Source organism: Zingiber officinale, chromosome 10A (genome assembly GCF_018446385.1).
Source record: "Zingiber officinale cultivar Zhangliang chromosome 10A, Zo_v1.1, whole genome shotgun sequence".
NCBI classification, from domain to species: Eukaryota; Viridiplantae; Streptophyta; class Magnoliopsida; order Zingiberales; family Zingiberaceae; genus Zingiber; species Zingiber officinale.
In genome coordinates this window covers 29,848,048-29,865,824 of record NC_056004.1, presented here as the reverse complement: position 1 = coordinate 29,865,824, position 17,777 = coordinate 29,848,048, and the positions used below count along the sequence as shown (strand labels likewise).

Genomic DNA, 17,777 nt, shown 5'->3' with positions numbered 1-17,777 from the left:
ATTTCAAAGGGTCATAGCTTTTGACTCAGAATTCAGAATCAGGATCTGTCAGCGGTCACGCGTCCAACACTTAGAAACCTTCATTTTACCAAGGGTTCAGTCGACTGAACATGAGGTTCAGTCAACCGATCAAGGCATTTTATTAGTCGGCCGAAAAAAGGTTTGGTCGACCGAACAAGAAAATTTGGCAAAACAGATCAGGCTCACAAACATAGTGTCACAGCATGATCGGTCGACCGAAAATAAGGTTTGGTCGATCGAACAGTAAAAGTATTAACGGAGCATTAAGTGCGAATCTCGGCGAGAAGGGAAGTTCACCATTCAGTCGACCGAACAAGGTTATCGGTCGGCCGAACCATTAAAGATCAGTTAATGCTCGAAGATCAAATCTCAATGAATCTCAGCACAGAAGGAAGGGAGCGGGTTTGGTCGACCGAACCCAGGGATCGATCGACCGAACATCGACGATCTTATAAAAAGAAGCTCGAGGTCTGAGGTCGCGCAATCCTTACTGATCATCTCAAAGCTCTCCTCTGCGCAAGCTGCTCGTGCTACAAGTCATCTACAACTCTTCAAGCTACTCCGTCCGAAAATACCGATCAAAGCTTCGACTTCAATATTTGTCGGTATATTTATTAGCTTGCATTGTAATTAACTCAAGTAAGATAGTAGACTGTTACTATCTTACTCATCCTGCTTCTTTATGAGGTTTTCGGAAAGAAGAGACTTAGTGGATTGCTCATCGATGCGGTCAAGGATCGCGGGCCTTGGAGTAGGAGTCGACCTAGACTTCAAACCAAGTAACCGAACAAGTTTTTTATTCTACCTTCCGCTGCACGACTCTGTTTTCTAAAGTAAAAGAAAAATTTTAATAGCGCGATATTCACCCCCTCTATCGCACTCATCCGATCCAACAAATATATCGTGGAAGTGTTAAACCTAGAAGACCTATAAACACTACAACATCAAATACCGTATATATTCTTCATCACTAAGGATCAAAGTATCAATTGACATGTAGTAGTTATTGCACAAGTAGCTGATATACATTGTAGCAGCTAGAGCTTGTACGTTGTAGTATAAATTCTAATAAAAAATATTGTACAAAGAGAAAAACAAATACTGGAGGAAGAGCTTATAATCGAGAATGGAGAGGTGGGAGCGACAATGTCATCTTTGTTTGCAGTGGCAGTTTGGGGAACTTCCAGTCTATTTGAGAAGAAGCTTGAGCACCTTTGATTAGCTTGCGCCGGATGAGCAGAAGATAGTTGGAGGCAGCAACGAAGGGTTTAAAGCAAGAACGTATGAGCGAGGGAGTGACTGAGAGGGAAAATAAATTTGGAAAGTGCTTTGAAGGTTTCCAGCTTATTCGAGAAGAAGTTTGCGATTGAATTTTGTTGTTAGCTTGCAGCATCTTTGTTTTCGTTACGACGAATGCGCTAGAGGGGGAGTTGCCAGTAAGAGCGAGAGCAATTGAAGATGGCGACAAAGGAAAGAGTGAGAGCAATAGAAATTTAGATTTGGAAAAGTTGAGAGAATAAAAGCTAAATAAAAATTTTGAATGAGGGATAAAAGAGGAGAGAGAATAATAATAATTTAATAATATAAAAAAATTGAGTTGACAATGCCACTTCAACACGTCACTCACAGTCACACAGGAGGAGGTGTCAGTCAAGATATCAAGTTTATATATATAATTTATATTGTAATTTGATGAAAATTGGTAGAGGCACCCGAATTTTTGCGTGAGTGATATTCTAATAAGTTTGAGGGTGAAATTCGAAATTTACCCAAATTAAAATGGGTCGCACACCAGTTTCTTTATTAGAAGGCTTTTTTTTTTGTCCTGGGAAAGGAATGATTGATTGCTATTCGCTAGGGAAAGCGAGAGGTATGGCGAATAATGGCGTTACATAGTTTGACCTTGTTAGGGCGAAATTACAAGGGCGACAGCAGCGCGAGGGAGCTAACGGATCTTCTTGCGTTTATCTCAAAAATCTTCTCACCCTCTTCCATCGTCATCCTAGTCACCGCTAGGAAAGGCAGTTTGATTTGGACGAATCGAACTGGCCCGATCGCTGATGAATCGGGGATAGCGAGGGCCGATCCCTCGGGAAATTTGGTCCTGAGATGAAGGGAAGCTGCGACGTGGACGTTGGGACTACGGCGGCGGAGTCTTCTATTCCGCCACCACTGGAATGGAAATTCTCGCAGGTTTTTGGGGAGCGGGCAGCAGGCGAGGAGCTCCAGGAAGGTATCGATTTCTTGATTTCTTACTTAGGTTGGTTCTTGGTGCTCCTAGGCGAGGTTAGGGTTTCTTAGGGATTTTATGTCCGCTGGAGATGACAATTTACCTTTCACACTAGTTTAGCCATATATTTGCTACTAATTATGTAGAGCTGAATTGTACGACTGTACCTCTTCCTCTTTCTGAAAGAAAAAGTGGAACCTGTTTCCTTCTCTGAAGTATAAAATCATATCAATTATGAAACTACTGCAGGATACGGTCCTACTGTACTTTTTTTCCTTTCGTTTCCACTTTGGTATTTGTGACCGTGGACTGCTTAGCCGTTTGTTTTGCAATTATTTTCCTGAGAAATAAATAACTCATTCATACACCCGATGATACATTGTGGAAGCGTTGGCTGATTTGCTAATTCTTGCATACCAGTGATGCTAGTGCCATTCTTCAGTTAGCTATCAGCTACTGATATATCGAGTTCTTTAACCAGCTCAGAATACCCCCCCTAAGTTTTCCATCTTTGTTAAAAGCATTTTCTCACCACTTATCTGATATGCCTGAGTAGGAGCTGATACAATGGAGTTGGGGGATGTCCTGTGAAGCCACTTATGTATCTTTTGGTAATGAAGAGTGGAATACCCTTGTCATCATAAGAAGATTGACATCAATGTTTATGAGGAATATTTGTTTTCTCCCGACATTACTTTCATCATTGCGTCTATCATTTTGTTTCCTTCTTCACGCCTTTAGGTGAAATGCTTCACTTCCTTTACACTTTAGGTGAAATGCTTCACTTCTTTTCCATTTTCATTTAAAAGTAATGCAGATTAACTTGTGGGCATGTTTCTTAAATAATGAACTACTTAGTTTAGTTTGAGTCATCACTTTTTTTTATTACTAATTTATGTTACATTTTTTCATTTTTGTAAGATTTTGATACAGGTTCAAGTTCCTTGCAAACCAATTGTTTTTAGGATTTGTTAAACATTGGTTGATATGAATAGTTGTTTATGACGATTGTGACTACAACAACAACCATCAAGTCTTATCCTACTAGGTGAGGTTGGCTATATGGATCCTTTTATGCCATTAAACTCTATCTCCTACTATATCATTATCTATACTTAAATAAATTTTATCTTGTTTTATTGTTGCTAACCAAGTTTTTTGTTGGTCTTCCTCTTCCTCGCTTGATATGTGTCTGTCATAGTTTCACATCACTTAACCGGAGCGTTTATTGGTCGTCTAAGTACATGCCCGTATTACTTAAACGTGTCTCTAAGAGTTTTCTCTCCATAGATGCAATTTTGACTTTCTCTCTAATGTTCTCATTTCTTATTCTATCAATTCTCATATGTCCACACATCCATCTTAACATTCTCATCTCTGCAAGTCTCATCTTCTGCTCATGTGCTCGAGTTATAGCCTAACATTCAGCTTCATATAACATAGTAGATCTAACTGTGATTTTGTAGAATTTTCCTTTAAGTTTTAGAGATATTTTATGGTCACATAAAACACCCAAAGCTCGCCTCTATTTTAATCATCCTGCTTGTATTCTATGTACGACATATCTCTCAATCCTTCCATTGTTTTGCAAAAATGAATCTAAATATTTAAAGCTCTTGGTTTCGAGAAATTTGTCATATCCTATCTTAACAATTGTCTTATTACGTCTAATATTGCTAAACTTAAATTCCATATATTTTGTCTTTATTTTACTAAGTCTACAACCTTTCCCTTCTCATGTTTTCCGCTAAGATTATAGTTTAACATTTACTCTTTCACTTATTTCATCTACCAAAATAATATCATCTCCAAGCAACATGCACCACGGTACTGTGTTTTGAATGTGTGTATTGAGTTTGCCCATAATTAGTGTAAAAAAATAAGGACTTAGAGATGATCTTTGATGTAACTCTATTTTTATTGGAAATGCTTCAGTTATTCTGCTTGAAATCTTTACTCTGATCGTTGCATTCTCGTACATATCCTTAATTAGTTCAATATATGTGACGCTAACATCTCTCTTTTCTAGAATTCTCCATATAATTTCTCTTGCGACTCTATCATAAACTTTTTAAGTCAATGAATACCATATGTTGATCTTGTTTTTGCTCTTGATATTTTTCTATTAGTTGTCAAAGAAGATGTACAGCTTCTGTCGACCTTCTAAGCATGAACCCAAATTAATTTTCGATCACTTGGTCTCCTTCCTTAATTTTTTTCTATTACTTTTTTCCAGAGTTTCATGATATGACTTATTAGTTTAATATCCCTATAGTTTGCATAATTTTGTACTTCTCCTTTATTCTTATATATAGGAACTAGAGTACTTATCCTCCATTGATCAAACATTTTTTTCATTTTCAATGTCATGTTAAATAACTTTTTAAGTCATTCAATACCTTGTTTCCCGATGCACTTCCATATCTTTATCGAAATATCATATAGTCCCATGACTTTTCCATTATGCATTCCATTTAAAGCTTGTTCTATGAAGTTTGAATTATATGATAAAAATTTAAATTTTTGTACTCATTTGACCTACTTAAATTATCTAAGTTAAGTTGGTCACCTAAATCTTAATTAAAAAGTTGATAAAAATACCTCTTCTCCATCGTTTACTAGTACTTTATTACATTCGTCTTTAATTCATTTTATTTGGATAAAATCTCTTGTCTTCTTTTCTCTCACTTTAGCTATTCTATAAACGTCTCTTTTCACTTTTTTTATCCAATTTTTGATGTAATCTTTTAAAAATTTCATTCTTTGCTTTATTCACTACTTTCGTAGTCTCTTTCTTGGCTATTGTATATAATTTTTTAAAGTTTTCCTCATTCTTATATATAATTACTTATAAGCTGTTTGTTTTTCCTTCCCTTGCTCTTGTATTTTCTCATTCTACCACCAAGATTCCTTACTTAGTGGTGTATGCCTGCTTGATTGCCTGAACACTCTTAGTTATTATTTTCAACTTTGATACTATCTTATCCCATGTCGTATTAAAGTCACCATATATTTCACCTAATACTTGTACTCCTATCTTCTTTTTAAATATATTTTGCTTTTCATTCTTTAACTTCCACAACTTAATTTTAAGAGTTATATATATTTTCTTTCTATTGATACTATGCTTGAGGCGTATATCCAATACTACTAACATATGTTGGGTAGTTAAGCTTTCTTTAGGGATAACCTTTTAATCTTTACAAATCTTTCTATCATTCTTCCTAACTATAAGAAAGACAATTTGCGATTTATTATTCTCACTCTTGAACTCGACTAAGTGTTCTTCTCTTTTTTTTAAAAATGTATTAGCTAATATAAGGTCATCTGTTATCGTAAAATCTAATATAGTTTTTCTTTCTTCATTTCTCGTTTCAAACCCATAATCCCTATGTACCCTCTCAGCAATAATAACAACCAAATCATATCCTACTAGGTGGGTCGGCTTGTGACTAATGTTCAAATGAAACATAAATAATCAGTTTTCTCCTGGCATTTTCACATCCAAAAAATGTATGTACTAGCATCTGGCAGCTTTCCTTTAATTTTCACTTATCTTCTCAATAAAGGTAGTAAAATATCTATATGATTTCAACACTCTTCGGCTACTTCTGTTACCATCACCTTAGTCAACTACTACTAGACAACTGTATTATGACTGATGTTGAGTTTTGCTTCAAGTTCCTCTTTCTTAAGATTTCTTTCTCATATCTGACATAAGATGGTTGACATGAGCTTAGGTACCAATGGTATAGTTGCCCACGCATAAGGTACTGTTCTATCCTATTTCCATCGCTGCTAAAAAAAATTGACCATATGGAATAATCTGGTCCTAACTTCACATTCTATTTTGTCTAGTGACAAAGTTTATGACTTTTTGATACCTTTTTCATATTGAAGTTGCATATCTAATCTTATATTCTTCAAGATTCTGTGAGTTGCTATGTAACATTCTTAATGTCTGTTTTGTTGCAGTTGATATTATTTCAGCCATTGAATTTGACAAGTCTGGAGATCATCTTGCCACTGGTGATCGAGGAGGGCGTGTTGTTTTGTTTGAAAGGACAGATGTTAGACATGTATGCATATCTTTGAACTTCTTGTTTGTGTTTTTTTGTTATCCTGTTTCACTTTCCACATTTTCCATTTTGATTTACAGAATGGTTTCCGAAAGGACTTGGAGAAGCAAGATTGTCCAATTACTAGGCACCCTGAGTTCTGCTACATGACTGAGTTCCAAAGCCATGAGCCTGAAGTACTTTGTTCTAAATAACAACTATCTACAATGTATCGTGATATGTAGTAGAAATGTAGTAGAAATCTGATATATTTTTTTTCCATATTGTGCTGCAGTTTGATTATCTTAAAAGCTTGGAAATAGAGGAGAAGATTAATAAGATTAAATGGTGTCAGACAGTCAATAATTCTCTTTTCCTTCTTTCTACGAATCACAAGACTATTAAGTACTGGAAAGTAAGACCTTTTCTTATCCAGGAGATTGTCGTGCTTTTGTTCAATCGCGTGCAATATACTATTTTTCCTTCTAATTCTAAGTCTAGTTAATGTAAGAAGTTGTGTGATTGTTAACTTTTTGATTGTGCATAATTTTTTTTTAAAATTTTCATAAGAAACATTTTCTGTTTATCTCTATCAATCTATAGTAGCTTATCATGTATATTTTGTGGGTTTTCATATAATTTTTTTGGCATCATTAGATTCATTCTGATGTAGACCAATAATTTCAGAGTTCTATCGAGGATTATATATGCTAGCATAATCAAAGATGATAAAAGCAAATAGTTTGTTATTTCAACTTTGCATGCTCAATATTAAGAGTACATAAAAACTTCACTGAGCTGCAAAGGGAGCTTTTATAAACACCATATATCTTAAGGGATAAATTGGAAATTTACTATAACAAAAAGTGTAGGTAGAGAGGAGTACCTCAGGGAAATCCCTAATGGCTTTTCCATTTACCTTTTTCATGGTTTTAGAGGGGCGTTGTTCACTCTCTGTATTGTGAGTTGTCTGATGTTTGGCATCTATTATGAGTTGCAGCCACGCCTAGGCAATCCTTTAGCACATCTTGGAGTATGATATTTCTGTCGTAATGACTAAGAGTCGATTCTCAGAAACTGACGAGCTGGGTTTATCCCATTGTGTCTAACGCATGTGTACCTGCATTTGCCTCCATATCCATGGGGTCGGCACTAGGGGGCCGTTAAGATAGTGGATCATTTTTTTTTTTTGGTTTAGCACACCTTGGAGCAATTCCCGTGCAAGCATCCCTGTTCAGCAACATTAGCTCCACAAGCATTTGATTTGACCTGTCTCCATGAGCATCCTTGCTGTGTCTATATGTGTGTGACATCACCTTTGTGGGTGTCAAGTGACGGGCTCAACCTTCTGCAAACCAGTCATCTTCACTAAATTAATTTGCTGCCAAACGACATAGACTACTTTGTTGTTCAGTGATCTTGAAGCAACTCTGCACTACATGGATATGGTTATTCTCACACCACAAGCAGCACTTCTCCATAATTTTTTTTATTTTTAATGTCATCTATTCTTCACATAGGTTTTCCAAATACCACCAAGGGAAATGACTTCTTTTCATGACCCATTGTATAAAGACACGCCTTCATCAAGATCTATCTTTAATTCAAATGTCGAATTTCTCAATTACGGCTTTCATCTGTGTCCTTTTTCCAGTCTTCTGAGTTTCTTGGGTGATGATGACCATAAAGAAGTTGAATAAGAGAAACTATACCTTGTGGTTCGCTGCAATTCAAGATTGGTTCATGGGCCAAGGTATTTTGGATCTTCTCTCACCATGTACATTGTCGATATCCTTGAATCTAATTAAGTCTCATGGGAGCAAATTGATGCACATGTTTATCCTTCTTCTTTGTCGGACTATCAATCCTAGTGTTATGAGAACATTTTGTTATTACTCACTACTATTATCTTGGGATTTGTATAAGGGTGAAATCTTTCAGGTGTATGATGTGATTGATAATCTCTTTCAATAGTGACAACATGACACTAAGCCCTAGTGGGTGCTCAGTTGGTACTTGTATGAGTATTTGCTCCAATAAATCTTGGAGTTAATTTCCAACGGGTACAAAATGTTGGACCCCGTGGTTATTTTGATGTGATCAACCAAGTTAGGTTAGGTCTTGCTTTGTTTTAATCCTTGTGTCTAAGTGTGCAGGAACTTAAGAACGCAGGAAGTCGAGCGGAAGACGCAGCTGGCGAGAAGGACGGCACGGGAAGGGAGCTGACGGGCTCGGTGCGTCCAAGGGATGAAAGAGTTGCGAAAGAGTACACCGGTGGACGAGAAGAACGTACGTGACGTTTGAGGGACGAGAAGTCGGAGCGGAAGCCTGCTCGAGGAGAAGGTCGGAAATTGGGTTCGGGTGAGCCCTATTTCGGTTGGCCGCAATTACCGAAGCGATTGGAGTTTCGGAAGAAGAAAAGGAGCTGGAAAAGCAAGCTGAAGGCGCCTTCGATGCGACCTAGGCGCCTTCGCCTTCTTCAGGCGGGAGGGCGCCCTCCATAACTATCCCAGGCACCCTCAATGGCATTGAGGGCGCCCTCGACCAGTCAAAGATGACCGTTTCAACGGTGGATAAAGTTTTATCCACCGTCGCGCTGGAGGCGCCCTCCAAGTCTCTTGGAGGCACCCTCAACGCCGTAGATAGAATTTCCAGGCTCTATAAAAGAGCCCCTGGAGCTAGGAAATGAAAATCAACTCTTATACTAACTTCCTAGCAACTCTTAGAGCTTTCAGTGTGTAAAAGACTTTTCCGTCTTCAAAGAAGGAGATTCTTAGTGAGTTGTTCAATCGTCTTGGATTAACAACCACCCAGGTTGTAACTAAGTCAACTGCTGAGTCTTCTTTAGTGTTGTTATTTTATTGTTGTTGTATTTTTAGAGTTGAAAGAACTTGGAGGGTATTTTTTCTATTTCAGGCAATTCACTCCTCCCCTCTTGTCGGCCCGTTGCGCCAACACAAAATGCCTCGTTGGGTGCTTGACGTCTCCTATGCAAAGGGTCACTCCGCTAGGGCAAAATGCCCCTCGTGATTTACCTGCCTATATTTTGCCATGGGAGCAATATCATCTTTTGCTTCAACATAACGCTAAGATGACCACTCGCATAGTCTTCGAGGCTTTTTCAATCGATTTTATAGACATCTTTCCCATCTAATGTTATTGCAAGATCACTTTGGCAAGCTCCTCATAAGTGTCTTCCTTTATATCGTTCATCCTAAGTTGGAGGCACTGAAGATTGAAATATTGGGAGACCTTTCCATTCTACACTTCAGATGTGTGTATATAGATGTTGTAGGCTTTGATCATTGCCTATTATCCTTTGATCCTACAATGGTTCTATTGGCATAATTACGTAGTAGTAGAGCATTCCATTAGTGATGCATGGTGGTCATGTTATTGAACAAGGCCTGCTTAAGTGAAAGCATTATAAAAAGTTTAGTAATATGTAGGATGTTTACTATTCTTTCTATGATTACTTAGCCATCCATGACATACATGTTATGTGGTCTAATTAAATGTTACTTCTTGGACTTATCTTTAAACGCACACGCACTACTACAGTCTTAATTCCACCATTTTATCCAGACTTCATCTGTTGGGCCCTTGAAGTAGTTCTTATTGCATATTAGATGATATCTGGTTCTTTTACTTTATAACATTGCCTATTAAAAGCATTTTTTTGAGTAGTAGAAGTGTTCCAAAATAATTTTGTGCTTTTATCTAGGTTAGCAAAAGTATTAATTTTTTATTGCTCCAAAATTACATGTAAGTATGAGAAGAAACTCAAACTCGTGGTTTTGTTAGAACTTACATATGATTTCAATTCTTAGTGAATTGTTGTAAAATTTCAAAGAAAATGAGATGATTTTTCATAATTTCATAATGGACCTTGAAATTGTATGTTTTAGACTGCTCTATTAATTGTTACTTCTTGAAACTAAATAGGTGCAAGAAAAGAAAGTGAAGAAGTTTTCTGAAACCAATATAGATACTTCAGAAAATGGGAGCATTGCTAGCGCAAGTATAACTGCTACAAGATTTGTTCCGGATGGTGCTTATGCAGAAAGACCCCACAGCCACTTGAGCAATGACTTTTCCATCCCTCCCGGAGGCTCTTCGTTGCTTCGTCTTCCAGTGGTACTTGTACTTGTCCTATTGAATTTGCAAAATATGATTTGCAACCTAGATGCATTAAAATCTACAAAGGGAGTTCATCCATTGAACAAATCAACCTTGCACTTATAGCTATACTAACACACCCTATTGCATTCACCTTTGGCTCATGCAATCTGCAACCTTTCACAGATTTTGCTTCTTAAACTTGTATGCATTCTGTTTTACAAGTTGTAATCAATTTTAAGTATGTATCTTTCTATGCAAATATAGGCGACGAGTCAAGAGACAAGCCTTATTCCTAAATGCCGAAGGATATATGCTCATGCCCATGATTATCACATAAATTCCATCTCAACTAACAGGTGAATCATGCATCTTTCAATTATCCTCGTCCATTTTTCACGTGCTCTGTTTTTTGTGTTTAGTTTCTTTATGGCAAAGCTCATTTAATCTTCCTTTTAGCTCAATTAGTTATGTTTTTCTTTTGGGCAGCTCATCCTTTTAGCATGAAAATATAAACATGCTTCTTCTATAGGTAGTTATTTTCTTTTTTACATAATGTGGATGTCAACCACTAAATTTGATCATAAATTGGTTGGTTTTGGTTGTCTGATTGATGTAATATTAACCAAAGATTAAAATTTTGACGCATTTCACGCGATATGGGTGAAACATCTCGTTCCACCCACGAACAGACACTGTCACAACGCCGACATTTAGAGGTGTCGCCCAGGCCCAACAATTCGTCAGAACTTGTCGTGCGAGCCTGGCGATGTATCCAGACCTGTCATGTGAGACAGGTGACGTGTTCGGATGCGGTACGCGAGCCCGACGAAGCATCCGGAAGTGGCGCGTGAGCCTAGCGACGAGTCCGGATGTGGTGCTTGAGCTCGGCGACGCGTCTGGACCCGTCACTCGAGCCTGACGACGTGTCTGGATCCGTCACGCGAGCTAGTGTGCTTGCGGTCGTTGCAACTAGTCGTGCCAGTCGACGTGCTCGCGGTCGTCGCAAAACAGGGAACAACGTTATGTTTTAACTTAGACTTTACTAATAAACTTAGGTTAATAATTTTAATCAACTCTCTATTATGATTGAGATAATTTAAATAGTTTATTTAAAGGCTAATAAAATTACTTCATTATATATATATATATCTATATATATATATATATAAAATATTTTATATCTTTTATTTTTAAATAGTTAGATTTAATTTTTTATTTTTAGTTAATATATTTTATATTAAAAAAAAATACTGAAACCAATGTTTAAAATCTCGACCCGTGCCATGTTTCGGTCCCAGATCGGAGCAATACGATTTCGGTATCATTTCGTGCTGCGTCGATACGCTTTCAGTATTTTTTTTTATATATAATAATTATTAGATAAATATATTTATTATGTATAATTTAAAAATAAATTGTATATTGATTTTATATAAGTTCTCAATTATTGAACAATTTAATATTTTTCGAAAAGATATAGTTTTCTTTAAAGAAAATTGATCTATCAATAATTCGAATTCAAATTGATACATCATAATATGTTACCTTTCTAATACCAAAAGTCGTGGCGTGAATCAAATGGAAGCATTAGTTCTATAATCAGTATATAAATTAACACAAAGATGATACTTTGTATATAATAATTATATAAATTAATTATTTATTCATTTAGTTAATTATTAATTTAAATAATATATGTTTAAAATAGTAAAAAAAATCAGAATACCAATTAAGTAAAAAAATATAAAATAATAAAAAAAATTAGAATATAAATATGATTCATTAAATTTTTTTTGAATTTTTAAATAAAATTTAAAATAGTAATTTTTTAGAATATCAATTAATAAAATTTATTATTTTTTTTTTAATTTTAAATATATATTTTTATATATTTTATTGAGATAATTTAATTAGGGTTTATAAAAGTCTATTCAAAATATCACATTAAGTTGGGAATTGATTGAATTATTTAAATCCGCAAATTTACTTTTAAACCAAGAACTGTGGGCATTGTGCATGCATGACACAATCAATGATGCAAGCAAAATTGGCCCTTCATGCTGTGCCGGTGCCACTCCCGTGTTGGAACGGTAAAAACCGACCATTTCGAGCGGCACAAAAACTATATTTGAATTCTTGATTGAAACTATATCGGGATAGAACGATACGGTATTGAAATTGTATGGTTCTGATCTAGGATTGAAACCCTTCAGCACGGATCGAAATTTTAAATGATGATATTAACTTTTGCTCTTTACCAATAGCCTCTTAGAGGGGGGGGGGGGGGGGCATGGATCTATGCATCTTTTAACTATGGATTAAAACCCTTCAACAAGCCCCCTTTGTGGCCATTTGTTTTGAAATTATCAATCTCCATTGAATTATTGTTGAAGGTGGTATTTTTGCCCGTTATAGTTTTGTCCTTCACAAAGGTATTTATGATCTCAGTAGGTCACACAACTTTCATGGAGCTCATTGAGGAGTTGCATTTTAATGTTTTTTATGGCTTTAGGTAACTCGCCCATGGAATGGCATTGATACCAATTACTAGAGACACGATCAAATACCAATGCATGAGGATAACTAATATTTGGTTGATTGAGGAGAGTTAAAGACCAAAAGGTCTCTTGGAATTCATTAAGAGAAGAGAATTGAGGTTTTCTTGGAAGAAGAAATTTGGGATTGAACTTGTTTGATATTATTGTTATAAAGGGGAGCCTTGATGCAACGGTAAAATTGTTGCCGTGTGATCTTGTGGTCACGGGCTGCCGAAACAACTTCTTGCAATGTAGAGTAAGGCTGCGTACCCAATGTGGTTGTGGTCCGACCCTTCCCAAAACCCCACATTTCGTGTACCCGGCTGCATTTTTTTACATTTAAGGGATAGTTGAAGTTATTATTATTTTTTCTCTTTTTAATTATCATTAGATATTAGTGCTTTGGCTGCAGTGGTTCTGACATTGACAGAAGATTTGAGATTTCACTTCGAGCTGGGGTTTTGATCCCTAATTAATGAGATGTTTCTGTGCCATGTTGCTAATGCAGAAATATGGTGCCAAAGTTATTGATGGGAAGAGGAAGGAATTGGAGAGGAGAAAACATGATAGGAGGAAGAGAAAAAAGAAGAGGAAATCCTAACCTCATCATAGTTGTTGCGCACAAACTCCTATCTCCTTGTGGTTGATGGTTGGATCTTATGGAAGCTCATGCCAAGGATATGATGTCATTGCTGGTGGTGGTGCATCATGACAGCCTAACGTGAAATCTTTTAAGTTGTAGTGGTCATTATTGTCGAGGTCTGTGTGACCTTTGTCATCTCGGATAACTCACAGATGACTTGCTTAAACTCTCTATAAAATTGTTATAGTGGTAGCCATGTGGTGGACTATTGTTGAGTTGGTTTCGCCGTCTCAGTCAAGTTTAGGTTGTTGATTTATTAGGAACCAAAACTGGTCCCGCATCTTAACATATCTTACAGATATTTGTTTTTCTTTTCCCTGGCGTCTTGTAAACTACGAGTTATTCCATCCCGCCAAATCTAGATCTCATTTCGATGGATAAGTGAACAAAGAAAAGTTTCATCCAAATTGGTCCCTTAAAATCCTTTTCTTTCTAGGTACAGTGGGGGATGACTCTTGGATATACCGTAAGGAAAATAACTTCCTTACATTTGTTTGTTACACTTGCATATTGTCAATTTTAAGTAATTAGGCCCTTTGGCCAAACAACTTTAGCTCCATGCAGATGAGCCTCTAGCCTAAACCACCACTTAGCCTATGAAGTCTTTCATGGATAATCTAAGTAACCAAGAACTGAAGATTGCCCTTGGCTAATGGACTTGCCACAATAGCTACACGGACGCTGACCAGTTAACCTGCTACAAATGATATTTGAGCCGCCTTTGCTATAACTTTGTTGCACCAATAACAAACTCTTCCAAGCAAGAGTGTCTAAAATAAAAGGGTCAAATAGATATCACTCAAGGCAATGCTGGGCAAGGCTCTCATGGGATCTCATAGAGTAATATGCTGATAGCCTTGCAAAGAGATATTAGAATGATTAAGGTGATTCATCAGCCATAGGAAAATAAAAGACCTATAAGCTCTAAAGATAATGATTATGCTTCAAGGAAGGATGCAACGAAATGTGAGAAACAATTATCTAACTAGTCCTGAGCATGGATTAGATAGTCAACTGCGAGCCCCAAGGAGCATATGGGACTTAAGGAAAGAATTGAACAATGCAGGATTTCACCCTTGAGTCCATTCAACTTCTACAATATGAAATTGTTGAATTGAGAGTCATGCTTACTTTACTCAATCGAGAACTAAATGCTAGGGGATGTGGCCCAAACACCCCCATCTAACACTTCTGAAGACCCTAACCAAAATGTTATAATGAACTTATAGATTCAAAGAAATCACAAACTTCTTATTCAATGTAGAACAATTTTTCCAAACTATGACTTGCAAGGAGTAGAGGATATATGTCGCCACTATGTACTTGTTTGTAGTACTGAGCAAACTTTGTTGATGAATCAAATGCTTAAACTTCCCAAACACCCTTTACACTTCCCATTTGTGCCTCTGACTTCACCATTAGTGGGGTACTTATGTAGAATGTATACTCAGTTGCATATGAGAGTGAGAAGCTCAATGATATGAAATAAAGATGTCTTGTGCACGAGAAGGAAATGATGACAATAGTCCATTGTCTATGAGTTTGGAAGCATTACTTGCTAGGTTTGCATGTTGTAGTCAACATCGATAAAATTACATTTTGCTATTTTCAAGCTAAGAAGAGATTGCCTCCAAAATAAGCTTGTTAATAAAGTTTCCTTGCTGAATTTGACATGTCAATAGAGCACAAGCTGAGTGGAACACTTGTTGCCATCGAGGCTCTCAGTCGCAAGATTGGACCTCTTCTAGGAGACATGACAGCTGCAATAATGTTAGTCAAGTACAATCCTACTTTATAAGACACTCAGAACAATCTTAGTCACTTACAAACCCACTTTATGGACAATATTTGATTGAACTTACAAAGTGACCATCAAGATGAGACACCATTGAAAGTGATTAAAGATAGCAAGACTCTAAGATTCTAGTTCCAAGTGGAATTTATCTATTGCCACAGGAAATCAAGTCTATGTTCCAAAGTTACCAGGGCTTTGATGAGAACCATTCTTTTAAAAAAATACTATGATACCTTATGGACGGGAACTTAAGCTGCTTTAGAATGCTCTTTTCTGGACAAGATGGAGGATAAAAGGGTAGTCCGGTGCACGAAGCTCCAACCAAAGTTATTATTGTATGAATGCTCTTTTCTGGCCAAAGATGGAGGATGATGTTGACTAATACATTAAGACTTGCTTAATCTGCTAGTAAGAAAAGTTAGCAAGCCGAAAGCCATCAGGGCTTCTAGTGTCAATGCTAGCTATCCAAACCGTGGTAAGGCATCTTCTTGGATTTTATACTGAATCTTCCTAAAGTTAGAGAGCCTGGGTCAAATCTAGTAGTGGTTGATTGATTCTCTAAGTATGCAATATTCACTCACTCTTTGACATTAGAGGTGACAAAAATCTTGTGATCAGGTACATTGTCAAATATTGGGGTGTCTTGCAATATCATCATCCAAAGACTCAAGAAAAGTCATGAATGAACAGCTTTTTAAGTTGTTGATGAGATACTTCTCCACAAATTTACATCTTTAAACTTATGGGAAAATAGAGTGGTTCAATGAACTTTTAGAACAGTATCTCAATCTCTTTGTGGCAGCCAACCGAAGGGATTGGGTGAAGTTGATTGACATGGCTCAATTCTCTTATAACTTGTAGAAGAGCTCAACGACTGACAAGAGTGCATTCAAAATTGTGAACGGGCAACCGAACATCCCCACCCATTAGCAACTGGCTATACTTGAAGTGGTGGTGTTGCATACTTGATGGCGAAGAAATGACTAAAGAAACAAGAGATTGCAAGTTCTATTTGGAATGAACAGTTAGGAAGATGAAAAGGTGGACAGATTCGGAAAGGATACATGTGAGCTTTAATATTGGGGATAAAGTCCTAATGAAGCGCCAACCTACTCCTTTCAAGATGTTTCAAAGCAATATTCACAAGGGTTTATTCATTAATTACAAAGGCCTCTTTCCCAGCACCAAGAAGGTTGGGGAGGTTGCTTATAAGTTGCAACTGCCAACATGATTCCCAATCCCATGCAGGATTGCCGACTTACAGGAAGAAGGTTGCAACATGCTATGGCATTCGCTACTACCGAAGCCGTAAATCGAGGAGTAGACGAGATCAGTTACACCACTTATTAGAAGAAATGAAATATAAATGAACAAATTGAAATATGAAAACACACATTATGAAGATGCTATAGAATATACTAAACAATTCTCCACTACAAAAGATGACGGATATTATCAACTTGAACTTCTTGAAAAAGGAGATCAAATTCAAGTACAACAAAATAATACTATTATAGCATTAATTATTTCTTTTCATTATAGATTAACTTTAATCGAGACAAAACTTCTCCAGTTAGAAACTCAATACTTCTGGGAGTTTTCACTCCAGTGAGCTTAAGGAGGCTTTTGCTAAACTTAATAAAGATCTAAGCCAGTTATCTTTAAGCAAAACTCTTCCTAAGACACCTCCTGTCACTTCAAAATTTTTAACTTATGAACAGAATGAGTCTCACAAAAACTGAACCTTCCAGGACAGTAAAGTCTATGGAAGCAAATACATTTTCTTCATGGTTAGATGCTATAACCAGAAGAAATAGTACTTCAACTTTAGGACCCCTCAGAGTAGAGGAAGTAATTGATGTTGATAAAGATCTTACAATTTTTTCAAATGAACAATTAAACACTTTAAATCCCAGAAAATTATATAGTCAAGGAATTTAAAACTTTTCAATATCAGTATATAGGCATCACAGACAAGAAGCCCTTCATCTTCCCGATGGAGGAGAAGTCAAACTTGGACTCATGACAGAAGAGGTTGCTAAAGCCTTATATCTTAGAAAACATAATTGGACTTATTGTGTTTGGGCTACGAGGTCTAACTCGAGCCAAGTTAGGAGGAAAAGTGTTATTAGTCTTAGATGATACCCGTTTGTCAAATACTGAGAAAGCAATCATTGGACTAATAGAGGTAGACATGAATGCCAACTTAGGCATTACATACTTATGTCCAAATTTTAATATGACCATACAAGACTTTGTCAAACATATTCAAATTTATGTCCAAGCCAAAGGCTATGACCAATCCAGGGAAATAATCTTCAATTAGATATCATTTTTTTAGGCAAAACGATGAATCACATGCATAATCATT

General features: G+C 36.6%; 1 protein-coding gene across 3 annotated transcripts in view; it reads left to right on the top strand.

The window, feature by feature from the left end:
* Positions 1-1,832: 1,832 nt before the first annotated feature.
* Positions 1,833-17,777, top strand: part of LOC122028153 (serine/threonine protein phosphatase 2A 55 kDa regulatory subunit B beta isoform-like) — a 32,315-nt gene continuing 16,370 nt past the window's right edge. The window contains exons 1-7 of one of the 3 annotated variants that reach the window (XM_042587178.1): positions 1,833-2,254; positions 3,185-3,299; positions 6,227-6,330; positions 6,411-6,506; positions 6,605-6,724; positions 10,255-10,446; positions 10,696-10,787. In XM_042587178.1, coding sequence (XP_042443112.1) covers positions 6,477-6,506; positions 6,605-6,724; positions 10,255-10,446; positions 10,696-10,787 — 434 coding nt within the window. In that variant the 5' untranslated portion in view covers positions 1,833-2,254; positions 3,185-3,299; positions 6,227-6,330; positions 6,411-6,476. Of the gene's footprint in view, positions 2,255-3,172; positions 3,300-6,226; positions 6,331-6,410; positions 6,507-6,604; positions 6,725-10,254; positions 10,447-10,695; positions 10,788-17,777 lie in introns of all 3 variants that reach the window. The other 2 variants (XM_042587177.1, XM_042587176.1) reach the window with 2 other exon arrangements.